The sequence below is a fragment of the Branchiostoma floridae genome, chromosome 1, assembly GCF_000003815.2.
Source record: "Branchiostoma floridae strain S238N-H82 chromosome 1, Bfl_VNyyK, whole genome shotgun sequence".
Taxonomy (NCBI): domain Eukaryota; kingdom Metazoa; phylum Chordata; class Leptocardii; order Amphioxiformes; family Branchiostomatidae; genus Branchiostoma; species Branchiostoma floridae.
The window spans coordinates 8362663-8376088 of record NC_049979.1 but is presented as its reverse complement, the minus strand read 5'-3'; the positions used below and the strand labels follow the sequence as shown (position 1 = coordinate 8376088).

Here is a 13426-nt window from a genome sequence, read left to right as displayed (position 1 = left end):
CCGGGGGTAAGAAATATGTGGCAAGTAGTCTTCCGCTAGTTCCAGTGACAGTTCATTCAGACCCTTGTAGTGCCCAGTGGCACAAAGGACTGCAAGTTACCCTGATGTTTCAATAACAGGATATATTTTTACATGGAGGGGTTGCTAGCCCCTGCCCTAGATGTGCCTCCTTCCATCAGACAAGTGCAGCCCCAACCGAGATACCCAACCCAGGATTGTACCAGGTTCTCCCTGTTTCTGGAGTCAGTGACAAAGAGTATGTGCCTATTGTTAAATGTCACGCAATAAATTGACAACTATATTGTCAAAACTGGCTTTTTAATGATAAGAGTCAGATAAAAAATCGTTTGAATACATTGATGAAACCAGCGCTACACCTTGCATGGTAAACCTGCCATGCCAATTTCTATAAACACTGCAGTTACAACCTTTGTATCTATGTCAAATTTAGATTAGTAGACCATCTAGGCATGATCAATTAGTTATACTTTTCATCGTCTCAATACTGTGAACTTCGGCTCTTCAGTTTTACAAAGAAGCCCAACATTATGAACATAACTCTCACAAGCTACTACAGTATATAAACTTTACGTTGATGAATGCAGTGATGCAGTTCATATATTGGCCGCTAGTTCTGAAACACGTATGAATGAACTAACCACGCATCAGTAACTCGCTATTTGCCTAAAGACCGTCTGTCATAAATATGAGGAATATCCGTGAGTGACGGTTGACGGCAGGGCCCTCTAGGCTATCGAAGGGCGCATTATTGCATCGGACAGCATTTCAACGGCGAAGCCTTTGTCGCCTTCTGGGTTCTTGGTACTTCTGTGAGAGGGGAAGACAAGTTGTATGCATTAATTTCAGAGTTTTCTTTTTAAAAAATGAAAATGGTTTGGTAGATGTGGAATCAAAGCCCTGTTAGTGGACAGATCCTGACCTTGGTGCTGAAGTACCATAAATTGTTTTCTGTTGGTTTCATGCCATGTACACCAGCGTTCACACACTGGCCAAAATTATGTGACCTCTTTGATCCCGTCCATCATAAAACAAGTGCTTTTAAAAAAGCTGGCATTTTGCCAATGTTTGCGTGTGTGAACGTTTTTTTCTAGTTATTAGAATGTCATATAAATAGAACAGAGTAACTAAACCTGATATTGGCGCATGGAGAGATTCACATATGTGCCTGAACTGCAGCAGATCTAGACGCCACCTGTTAAAATTTGCGTGAACTGCAGCAAATTTCACTACACATTGCCTGTTTTTGAGTGAGCTCTGTTGCGGGGCATTTTTAAGTTTTTTTAATTTTTATTTCTTTTCGGCAAAAAAACGAAGCGGCGAATCCGTTAACCAAAGAAATAAATTGGTGTGGCCAAATGGATGTAAAAATTAGTATTTTAATGGATGTAAAAAAGAAAAAAAAATCTACCTCCCCGGATTCGAACCGGGTGCATTGGCTTAGAATGCGTAAACTTTACCACTGCGCTAGTGCGAACATGTTGAAGAAATGCCTGTTTTAACAGGTATACAAATGTTTGGCATGGATTGAACAGGTCCGTTCATCTCAACATCACAACGGCGACTACACTGGCCAGAAGGCATTTTGCGACTGCAAGTCGCAAAATGCAAAAATTGGAACTGTTCAGCTGGGTAAAACATACTCTGATCCGTTACAACAGTACGATGTGCGTACCACTATAGGACAGTACCGGTGTGACATATAGGACAACACCAGTAAACACACAGAACCCAGTACTTACGGTAGCTGCGCCTTGTACCACTCCAGCGCCTGCTTGGCTATGGGGCCGGCGATGACGGCTGGGTCCGTCTCGGGGTTGTTCTCCGACAGGACCGGCACGATGAAGGTCCTCTCGGGGGCGTCGAAGATACGGACAACGGCGCGGACAATCGTGACGCGGTCGGGCCCGGGCTGGATCGCAAGCTGTGCACGTGCATCACATTAACATTAGAGAAAAGAATGACTAAATTTGAGTAAGAGTAGCATTCCCTTTTGTTCTTTTCTAGAATACTTTACAATGATTGTTGCTGCGAAAATTCGTCTCTCAGTGCATCATTATTTCCAGCCGGACTAAAGGCCGAGAGATTCAGCCAGCTCGGCTAGACTGGCCGTACTAAAGGCCACATTGATGAATCGTAAACTGACTCGTGTCCAAAGCTGACAATTATCCGATCAAAATCGCTAGATGGATCTGTTATAAATTTTGAACTGACCCTACCTGGACATATTAGTAATAGTAGACTACATAACCATCCTACCTGAGTGACGTTGAAGCGGCGCTGTTCCCTGGGGAGTTCGGCGACATGGTAGGCCCAGAGGCAGTCGCACTTGTCCTCCACCTTAGACTGGTCCCCGCGAGACATGTTCAAAGCTTTCTCATACAACCTCTTGGTGGTCTAGACATATAAAAGAAACCATGTGTCGCAATGGGTACAATACATGGCGTAAGTATTTCATATTCTATCAAAATAATCAACTGCATGAAGCGTCTAATGTATAAGGTGATCACTGCTCTATGATAAACATATATTCTTCGCAAGGTAATTTTTCATATCTTAATACTATTTTTCCTACTTGTCTTGATTCTTGTGTTTATTCATTGTTAAGTACAGTGGTTGTGATAATTTCTGTGGTAACGTACCTGTAGGGCCAATAATGTCTTCCTGCTGGCGTTTCGGGATGAGAAGTACTGCTTCAGGATTTCCTGCTTCTCTGGGCACACTGAAGAATAAAAGGGTGTGCCGTAATAGTAGTAAACCCAAACTAATGAACATGACCATTGTAAAGACGATCTGTTTACTGAAAGAACAACTCATAAAGGCACCGTTTGTTGCTTTCATCGGAAGCATTTTTGATAATAGAAAAATCACTGCTTTGATATCGTCAATGAACATGCACATGCACAGCTAGATCCCTGGCTTATAACACCCTTCTTACCCGCGTCAACCCTTTCCACATATACGTATTATACAGAGGACCAGCACAAAAATTGGTTATACCACTGGGAAGACCTGCAAGACATGGAAAGACCAGATCGTGAAAACAAAGGACCAACCATCAAGATAGCTGAGTCTAAGGTTCTGAATTATGAAACATTGCACTGAGAAACATTACGGAGTGTAGCAAGGGACCAGTCCTTAGTCTAGGCAAGTAGGCAGGTGGTCAAAGGCCTTACCATCCTGTGTCCTGACCCTGCAGTCATTACAGGTGTGCACGAGCCGGGCGCAGCTGCGCGAGTCCTGCAGGATTGCCTGGCACGTGGGCGGCTCGTCCAGGTCGTTCTGCGCGAGCAGGCCCCGCAGGGAGGGGATGCTGATCAGGGCGGCGGGCAGGGAGGAGTCGTCCAGGGCGCGGCGCCGCCGTCCCAGGAAACCTGCGGGAAGGGGTAGACATGGCCATAAATGTTATTTCATACACTTAAGTTGGAGGCAACTCTCTATCTTCATGGCCACCTTGTCCCCCCCCAACGACCTGGAGGTCAAGGGACTAGGTAGGTAGGTAAGAAGTTCTGTAGCAAAATTCATATTCATAATGAAACTAGCTATGGACAAACCATCGATCATAAATCATATCTTCACCATGACTGAAAACATAACTGAACATAAATCATACATCTCCACCATAACTGGCAAGTGAGGAGAAGTTGAATTTATCTGACGATAGTTTCATCTTGTATCTGTTAAATGTAACGTTATTTCTCCAACATGTCTTGTTGTTGTCTGTAAGCCCGGCGTGGCAAGAATGTGCAATGAAGGCCTTCATTCATTAAAGCACTGGATTGTATATTAGTGTATGATACAACCCCGGTATATTGGACAGAGGTGTACATACTACAAGCCACCACAAATGCGTACTGACATATTATTAGCGACCTGTCGAAATAGATGAATCGCACTCACTGAATGTGTCCTTGAAGAAGCCAGCGAAGTCCTCTTCGAAGAAGTCCTGGATCTCCCTCCCAGCCGTCTGGAAGCCGTCCACTATCTGATCTCCCGCATCCTCGAAGAAGTCCTCCACCTTGTGAGAGAAGTCGTGCACCTGGGTCTTAGCCTGCTCCACGGCCTTCTTGGCGTGTCCGCTGGCGTTCTTCAGCACCTTGCCTACCTGGTCCAGGCCACTGCGGGGAGGCACGTACAGTTTGATACAATCATGCATTGTTGTCATGAAGACATGTGTTGATGTTTCAGGCCAAGTTTAGTGACGAAATTGTAATTTCACTTACCTCCGTGAGGTCCGCATTTCACATCTTTTTCGACATATATGTATGCCCTACTAATAACTTACTATGCCATAATATGAATAAATTTCTATAAATTTGTTATCGCGGACGCAAAGCCAATTTTGAAAACGATAAACCAAGGAAGTAATGTCAACCATTCAGTCTTTCCTTCAATCATCCACTCAATAAATAAGTCATGATCACTCGTTCACTCACCCTGCCACGGTCTGTAGATGCCTGTTGATTCCCCGTAGAAACTTCTCGGTGTTCCCCAGGGCGTCGGCGGCTCCATCTGCCGTCTCGCCGGCCGACCCGACGTACTCGCTCGCAGACGAGAAAGCGTCCGCCACGTCCTCCTCCACGAACTCTCGGACATTGTCGTGGAGTTCATCGAACGTAGGGCTCACCTGTTCTTCCACGAACTGGGATATGTCCTTGCCGAAGTTCTAGAAGACAGATTGGTCGTTAGACATAACGCAACTTTGTCAAACTTATGAACAGATTTTCTTAAACCAAGGACGTAACACAAGTTTCTCAGCAATGACAATTATCCAGCAAATTCCAGAACAAGTTATAGTTAAAATATGACGCTAAGATATGGGTCTCACATGGGTTTGTTGTAAGCAACGTATCCCCACTTCAGCTATGATGGAACGAATGCATTGTTTTATAACGTAACAAAGCACATGTTCATTGCGTCCAACTGCATTATTCTGGAACAATGACACATCGTTGTACCCATGGAAACCGGGGTAAACAAAACAGTTCTAAGACCTGCTGCCTGATCCAACATCTGTGCGACTTGTACTCTGTTTGTTATATACTAGCCTGGCGAGACGTGCGTAAAATGTCGCTAACTGAGGGACCATTTCACAAGAGCGGGTGTCTGTGCACAGACTGCCTGTACAACATAGACGAATGCGTCAAGAAAATCGCGTCCTGCCCTCACGGTCCGCCCGGAAGCTACCTGTGGGACTCCAGCTTGACCGTGACTCTGAGGGAGTGTATGCCGTACGACAGCTTCCACCAGAGCAAGATCATGCAGCGCTACGTGGACTCCAACTTCAGACCGGTGCTGGAGAAGCTGCTCCTCTTTTCAATCGTTTATCGTGATCATCTCGTGGAAAGCTCAACCAGGCAACAACCGACGAAAACAGAGAGCAAAGTGCGAGTTGAAAACTGCAAAGACGGTCCCAAAAAGAAGAAGGCAGTAAGAAATGATAAGGTTAACGCCGGTGAGGAGATGCGAGGGAATAGCAGCAATAAGTCTCGACAGGGAGGAGACAATCACCAGAAAGTTGACAGGAAAGTCACTGAAAACATCCTGTCCAGTGCTGCCGAGAAAGGCGATATTCGAAACGAAGGGAAGTTGGCAGGTTTCGGGAAAAGTGCACAGTCCCGGGGAGGAGGTGGGGACCTCAGTGAGGCTGCCGACACCAGGGACGGACGTAAGGTGATTGATAAAGACAGCAAGCTGTCACTGAAAAGGAACACGAAGAGGCAGCTAGCCCGCAAACGTTCCTACATCAAGATGCGGCAGATGGGAGAAGACTGGATAGTGTCCTACCGCTTGGCGCTGCTGGAGAGGTTCTCCATGATGTGCACGTATGGACCGGCCGCGGCTGTGCTGGCCAGGTACACCCCCGAGATCTGGCCCTGGCTGCACGGATTCATGCTGGACCTGGCAGATGAGACGGAAACAATGGTACCTAAGAAGGATCACCTCGGCTGCCCCTCCTGTTCCCCTGGAGCCTTCGGACTGAGGCTGTACAGTGACGGCGGGGTGACCTACCTCTTGCACGACGTGATCGTCCTGACCGAACGGGACGACCTGGTTCGTGCTCTGCTACAGGAGACTGGGGAAATTCCGTCTTTCTCTACCTGTATCGCTACAATACTCAGGAAGCGCAGCAGCTTCAGGGTGCTGTGGATGGCGCTCAGGACGGGCCTCTACTTCTTGGACATCGGCGGCATCATGGGCTACAAAGTACTCAGAGAGGCTGGCGCGCTCCCGGCTGTCCTGACTTTCATCGAGAGGGCGAGGGGATGGAAGCGCTGCGCCTTTGTGAAAGCCCTGCTGAAGTGGGCCATGGTCCTGCGGATGTTCCTGGACGGGACGATGGAGCTGCACTACTTTCGGCGCAAGAGTGTGCGGGTTCGTCTGCAGATGGATGAAGGTGATGAGTTCTACTCACTGCGGAACGAAATGTACGAAGTACAGGACCCGGCAGAGGGAGTGATGCCCGTGTTCTGCTCCAATCCTCCCTGCATGAGGTAGGTGGGTACAACCAAGGGCATTATCCTTGGTACAACAGAGGCCCCGACTTTGTTTTATCACATTCTCATATCTTTGTTGAGTTTTAAGAATTCATTGCCTTCGTAATCTCATGTGGTATATAATTCACGTGTCGCACCATCCATAAGCACTGAAGCTAACAGGACTCGGTCTAGGTAAGTATGAGTGTTGACAAAAAGGTTTTGTTGTCAAAGTTTTGTCAGATTTGGTGTTTTTGCTTTCCTTTTTTCTTTGGTTACTCAAAGCCATCTCCATCCCTTTGCAGCTTCTTAAGCGACAAAAGCAAACGCCTGGATGGATTCCGGACGTGCAGATACTGTAAGCTGGCGCAGTACTGCAGCGCGGAGTGCCACGCGGACCACTGGCACACCTACGGGCCGGACGGGCACATGAGCAGGTGCTTCTCCCGGGACATGCTGGTCTCAAACTGCAAGAACCTCGACTGACCGTGAGATGAGAAAATGTCATCGGTATTCCTTAATTTTCAATACTAGCAAATTGTAACTGCCTGAAAGACTTTTGATAACTTTACATTTTGTGACGACGATGCATCGTCGTCAATTGGTCACGATTCTTGTGTTTCATTGCAACAACAATTGCAGAATGACAATTGCAAAACCACACTGATTATGACGTGTACTATAGAACTTTAGAACTTCCAGCACGATCAGATGCTTTTTTTTGTTGGTTAATATCTTTGTTGACAGAATTCAGATGATGGTCATGTTTGTCATCTTATCCCGAGTAAATATAAAACGTATTGAGACTACGTGCAATGATGCAAGGCTCGAGCATTTTTTTCATGAGAACATACATCACAGTCATATTTTATCCAACCGTTTCTCCCTTTTTGTGCGTCACTATTGCATCCTACCTGGAAGATAGTCGCCACGTCCTTCTCGAAAAAGTCAATGAACTCCCGTCCGGTGTTCTCGGCCCAGATCGGCAACTCCTCGCTGAAGAACACGTTGGCGTCGGCGGTCGTGTTGACGAACCAGTCCGACACGTCCCTCTCGAAGAAGTCAACAAGGTCCTCTTGAAACCACGTGGCAACATCTTCCTGTAGGTCCAAAGAGGGGAAAAACGTTATGTTATTCTGGAACAACATACAAGTTTTCTGTTCTTTACGTCAAGCTGTAAACTTTGGGATGTGGTGTGGGTGTGGACTTGAGAAGTGGGACTATTAGCAGGAACATACCTTAAAGAATTCTCCTACATCTTCGAAGAACTCCTTGGTGTCGTTCCCGATTTCCTTGAAGAAGTCTCCGTCCAGCCTGTCGCGGAAGTAGTGGTCCACCTCGTGGAAGACGCTGCCGTTGAACCACTCCCGCAGCTCCTTGCACAGCTGAAACACAAACAGGCTTACATGTACACGTTTGAGATTGCTTCCTAAGCCTTCCTTCCTCCTCTCTTCAGTCTTATTTCCTCTGCTATTTGAAAGAAATAAGAATAATACTTAAGGCATATTTGTTTGTGGTCTTCCGGTCAGGAAGTTCCTTGCTTCCTCCTTTCTATATGTTTCTTTTCCATCCTCTCCCTCCTGTCCCTCTGTAACCTACCTGACTGATGGCCTGCAGGAAGGGGTCCTTAGACGCGTCTCCCGGGTTCAGCAGCGTGGTCTGTCCCTCGTCGTTGAGGAAAAGGCGCGTGATCTGCCGCACGACCTGGGCTTTCCTTTCGTGGCAGTTGTCGTTGTAGAACTCTACGCACCTGAAATAAACACCAGAATGACATATCCTTGTTTTACGGTAATGGTGGCCAAGTCTTGAAGATAATTGATCTGGGAGTCAAGAAATACAACATACGCTACAGCTAGCTTACCGGCGTGTGCTCTTACCGCTAGTAATGCGTTGATCTCTGGCCTGTCACACAAAAAATAGATTTCCTGCTTAGCAATCGCCCATCACAGTCATGACATTCTACATCTTCTCTCGCCTTTTCCCAATGATTCATTAGACTTTACCCACCACACCACCCCTCCCCATAGATCCCCACGATGACCACAACCCTCACCTCTCGCCCAGACACGGCAGACAGCGGTCCTGCAGCCGTCTCCGCTCGGAGTCGTTACATCTGGCCAGCACGTCTTCCAGCACCTCACCTGCCGCCCGGGACTCCTCCTGTCTGTCCTTGTACTGGCGCTCGAGCTGGGCAACCTGTGACCATGGCAACTAAATTGTCAGCATCAACTAAACATAACATTACGTAGAAAGTTATTGAAGTGGACACAGGAATACAGCGTAAAGATGTGGGAAAAAAGGAATAATCCACTTGATAACCACTTTGCGCCTAAGGAACCCTTGACAAAATTATAGTGTCTCATAAGCTGTTTCATCTGACTGAATAACGCTTTTCACAAGTCGTTTAAATTCCGTCACCTGTTTTGAGATGTTTTTACAGTTTGGAGAAAGATTCCATTTTTTTGTTTTGTATTCGGGACAGCTTGGAAAGTTCCAGGAGTGTCTACAATGTCCGCATCTCAAAATTGATAACATGAACCGTCAATTATCAAGTTCCAGCAAACGTGAGTGCAAGAAAGTCCTAACCTTGTTCCTGAGCTCAAAAAGCACGCGCTCGTCCTTCCCCTTCATCCGGGAGATGTCCTCCAGCCGGCGGATGGCCTTGCTGAGCGACACGGAGATGTCTCCATACCCGAGCGTGCTCACCACTACAGAGGGGATAGATATGGCAAATTTGCCGGACTGAGTGCTAATAGGAGTTTGTTGATCTAAAAAAATCCTTTTCCCGATAATTCGCTCTTACTCACTTTCACACATACACACGCACGAATAGAAATACTCGCACGCGCACGCACACACACACACACACACACAAACACACACACGGCACATGCACACACACACTTTTTTGAACGTACGTTTAGATACGCTCAAACCCCTTCGTGGCTATGAACTTAAACATGTATTGTCGATTATTTTCCTCACGTTCAAACTGTGTAATCTGCATTTGTATCTCATTTTCTTTACGATGTCTCGTAAAAAAATTTTTGGTTTTGAAAAAAGTGCTGCTGTTGTGCACGGCTATTTTTTCATCGCCTCATGAATGAATTGTTTAAAAACAATATTGACCGCGATGGAATCACATGAACATGCGCCTTTTGCTCCCTTTAAAAGTTCTATACAGTTCTGAGGTTTCTTACAATGACACATATTCTCTTTCACAGTCTCATTGAGTCATTCCGTGTGTTGACTCCTGAACGGTTATGATAATCCATGCCACATTTGCTTGTTTTTTCTTTAACTGCGTAGGCAGAGAGATTTGATTATTTTGGCAGATTTTCGTCAGGAAGGAAGACTTTCCGGTAGTACCAATTGTTACAAGGGAAATATACTACGGGAGAATTATATGGTTTCCTCTTTCCACAAAATAACACATGTAGATCTGGTGTAAGATATTACAGTGACTATCTGAAGCTATTGGTGCCTCTTCCGTTTGTTTGACTTACGGCTGAGTGTTTTCGGGGAGACCTGTCCGTTCGGCGCACAGAAGACAGCCGGGAGCAGCAGCAACAAAAACACTGCGGCCTTCATCCTGCTAGAATGGGTAGCACTGAAACATACACAGACGGAACACATGGAAAGATTATCATTTATCAATTTGCACTAGTGATCTAAGGTAACGTTGGCAAAATAAAGAGAATGACACTAAAACGGTATCGTCTTTCTAATAATAAGAGCCATCATAAGAGCGCCAAAGTCAGTCTTTTGATACCTTTTGTCCTAAGTGCACATATTCATTAGAATCCCTGGGGCCATTACGTTTCTAAGCATAATCACAAAAGTCCCTGTCCAAGAAAGGCCAGTATCCACTGGGCCTTGGTTATCCTTTCATCACTGCTGCGAGGCTACTTTTTACATTATTCATGATCATGGACCACATGATGTCAGCAGAACACAGTACAATGGTTCCTTTCAGCCCCGGCTGCCTCCCCTCTTATGGACATGTTGCTGACGTTCGTAGTTCCGTGGTGCCAACAGGATGTTAAACGTATGGCTATTACATCATCTGTGTAACATCGCGTGATTCTTACAGACTTACCGTGGTTTGTAAGATATATTACATGACAAGGGAAAGACTTTCGGTATGTGGGACCAAGTTGCACATGTCAAGGACTTGATACATATGAATGAATGACAGTGACTATTGGTTATATTGCTCACATCATTGGACATCAAGGGCCCGGCAACAAAGAATGTGACGTCCATGATCTGGCCCTGATGTGTATGTACAATAAGACCTATAACTGACCTGCAACTATGCAAGGAACGTTAAACAAACTTTGAACATAACAACTCAGTTTCCAACATGCACACATATTCAGTATTGCTAGGAACCTCCTTAGTTATATAAAGGATCATCAAGATAAAAGCTCCTGGGTTATACAAAATCTTCCCGGTCGTTTCGAAAGCTGCCTCTAATGATCTCTGACATTACATGTTCAGAGGAAAGACGTTTTCAAAACAACTCACCCTCACGACAATGGAATTAAATGCCAACACGGGGTGTTTCTCCGTCTCTTCAACAAATAGTCCCCGAGTTTGACTTAACCTTTACAAACTTGCTCGACACGAGAGCCTTGCTGAGATAACAGTTTTGGTTTGGTCTGTGACTGGTACCGAGGATGACTAAAGTCGATCTCACTGCGGGTCAATCTGGAAAAACAAACTGCGCAGTGTGTCGCAGTCAACCTAGATCTGCTCGCCTTTCCCCAAACATGTCTTCCCTACACTTCCGCACGAACCCAGAAGTATTTTAACTCACACAGTATGTGCAAATGAAAACACCCCCTAAACCAGGAGTATTCTCTACGTACCTGATTGGGATCCAAGAAAGCCTGGGAAAGTGAGCTGTTGGTAGTACGGTCTCCGCGTCCTCTTCCAGCTAGCCGACTTCGACTACAAAGGCCGATCGTCTGGATGACCGGGAGCGTTTGTGCAGATTCAGCGAAATTTAAATGTTAAAAGAACTTGTGAAAAGTTCCCCACACTGGCGTGTTGTGCATCCTGCTGTGGAGCGTACCAAATCTTCTGACGGGGATTACATTTTCATCATCGACAAATGAAATGATCCCGACTTACTCTTTCAACGTTAAGTGGTTTCAAAACCTTAAGGAGTGCTGAAAGGTACACCTTCATCGGCTTCTGTATCATTTTGTAGGGGTGGGGGTAATTTTATTGAATCGAAAGTGAAAACATATTCCTTACAAACCCTACAAGTGAGATTTGAGAAAACCCGTGCTGGACCTTTCTTATCTCCCGCCGGTTGACATTTCCGTGACTTCCTGTAGTCTGGAGGAGCAGTAGCCTGAAGAACCGCCTGTTCAAGCTTGTTTCAACAAAACTTCTCATTTCCAACACGCCTGGAGAGCGAGACTTGTTGTTTTCCTTGCTCTATGGAGGGGCTTTGGGTTAGAAGTCAAGCTAGGAGGTTAGATTTTAACCTCCTTCAGTCCTTGATCTTTCTTTCTTTATCTTTCAATCTTTATCTTTATTGCGCAACAATTGCACGGGTACAATGTATGGCAAGTTCGGGTGTAATACATGACATTGTACAGAACATCAAGATAAATATCTACGTGGTTGCTTATACATAACAATGGTAAGAGGGTTCTATGTAACAAATGACTAGTCGCTATGCTACATTAGCTGAGCGGATTAATTCATGGAAATAGGTATTACTATAACATAGTGGTTCACGATACAGAGTTAACATCAAGTGTTTGTGACAGTACGATTCCTTTTTTTGAAAAGCAGTAGAGATGTATTGGCCTATGTACAAGGAAATTGCATCAGGACATGACATAAGTAAATTGAAAGTTTCTGAACTTGTCTTAGGTAATGTTATGTTTGTAGTCTTGTTGATAACGTCCATAAGCTTCTGCCTTTCCTCAGTATATGTGGGACATAATAATAGAAAGTGTAGTTCGTCTTCGATACCATGATTGCAAGTAGGACAGCGTCTCTGAGTGGCTGGTATATTATTATATCGACCTTTTTCTATCTCCAAACAATGTGCACTAATTCGCAATTTTGTTATGTTAGCAACAAATGATTTATTTTGAATTGATGAAAGGTACTTTTCGAGAGTGAAGTTGGTCTTAAATTTAGAATAGGTTTGCAATTTGCTATAATTTCTTATCTCTTGCCTCCAGCCAGAAACAAACGTGTCTTTCAGACGTTCCTTGAACACGTTTCCAAAATGTTTGGCGTCAACTGCAGGGTTTAACCAAACATTTTGGAAACCGTGTCTGCACAATATGTCTTGTACATGTACGGCCCAGTCCTGTTCTTGTTCAACAGCAAAATCGTAAGCTTTTTTAACTATTCTATCGTTTGGAAGGTTTTGTAGTCTAAGCCAATATTTAATAAGTTGAGATTGGGCTTCAATGTATAATGGAAATGTTCCGAGTTCACCCCTTACGGCGGCATTAACGGAACTTCTGGGAACTTGAAGTAGGATTTTACAGTAATTGAGAAGAACATGCTCTAAATCAGACACTTCATATGAGAATTTGGGATGTGTCAATAAAATATTTTGATTCGATAGTAATTCCGATTGATATAGAATATTTAATTTGTCACTATATCTCTTAAACCGGACTAGAACAGGACGAGGCGATGTCACATCGTTCTTCTTTCCTAATCGTGTAACCTTTAGGAGTTGTATATTTGAACCTAATATCGGAGAAAGGATGTTATAAATTCCTTCCCGTATATTTTCAGCAGGATATGACTGTACTCCGTTAAAGATCAAGTCTCTACATTGGATGTTTGTCCCTAGTACCTCAGCACAGTAAAGTAATATAGGTTTGACTAAACTATGGAACAGATCAAGGGCAAGGGAAATTCAATGGGTTATGGTTTGATGCTAG

The 13426-nt window shown here is 44.9% G+C and overlaps 2 protein-coding genes across 5 annotated transcripts; one reads left to right on the top strand and one right to left on the bottom strand.

The window, feature by feature from the left end:
* Positions 1-299: 299 nt before the first annotated feature.
* On the bottom strand, positions 300-11525 carry LOC118420844. Of its 4 annotated transcripts, none has more exons than XM_035827887.1 (14): positions 11369-11525; positions 10001-10104; positions 9081-9202; positions 8548-8690; positions 8094-8244; positions 7733-7879; positions 7409-7594; positions 4455-4684; positions 3919-4136; positions 3195-3392; positions 2661-2740; positions 2278-2415; positions 1761-1942; positions 300-828 (listed from the first exon to the last, which is right to left on the bottom strand). In XM_035827887.1, exons 2-14 carry the CDS (start codon positions 10083-10085, stop codon positions 747-749), a joined length of 1962 nt encoding a protein of 653 aa, XP_035683780.1. In that variant the 5' UTR covers positions 10086-10104; positions 11369-11525; the 3' UTR covers positions 300-746. The 4 variants fall into 4 exon arrangements, with proteins under 4 accessions (XP_035683780.1, XP_035683788.1, XP_035683805.1 ...); XM_035827895.1 differs by lacking the exon at positions 11369-11525 and adding an exon at positions 11025-11234; XM_035827912.1 differs by lacking the exon at positions 11369-11525 and adding an exon at positions 11025-11234 and having other exon boundaries at positions 10001-10086.
* LOC118420869 lies at positions 5052-7313 on the top strand. Its single transcript, XM_035827924.1, has 2 exons — positions 5052-6512; positions 6800-7313. The coding sequence occupies exons 1-2, from the start codon at positions 5086-5088 to the stop codon at positions 6978-6980; spliced, it is 1608 nt and encodes a 535-aa protein (XP_035683817.1). The 5' UTR covers positions 5052-5085; the 3' UTR covers positions 6981-7313.
* Positions 11526-13426: the final 1901 nt, after the last annotated feature.

Coding starts and splice junctions, on each gene's coding strand:
- LOC118420869 (XM_035827924.1), top strand. CDS start 5,086: ATGTCGCTAACTGAGGGACCATTTCACAAGAGCGGGTGTCTGTGCACA. Junction 6,513..6,799: donor TCCAATCCTCCCTGCATGAG/GTAGGTGGGTAC, acceptor ATCCCTTTGCAG/CTTCTTAAGCGACAAAAGCA.
- LOC118420844 (XM_035827887.1), bottom strand. CDS start 10,085: ATGAAGGCCGCAGTGTTTTTGTTGCTGCTGCTCCCGGCTGTCTTCTGT. Junction 9,203..10,000: donor CTCCCCGAAAACACTCAGCC/GTAAGTCAAACA, acceptor TCCCCTCTGTAG/TGGTGAGCACGCTCGGGTAT. Junction 7,595..7,732: donor ATGTAGGAGAATTCTTTAAG/GTATGTTCCTGC, acceptor TTGGACCTACAG/GAAGATGTTGCCACGTGGTT.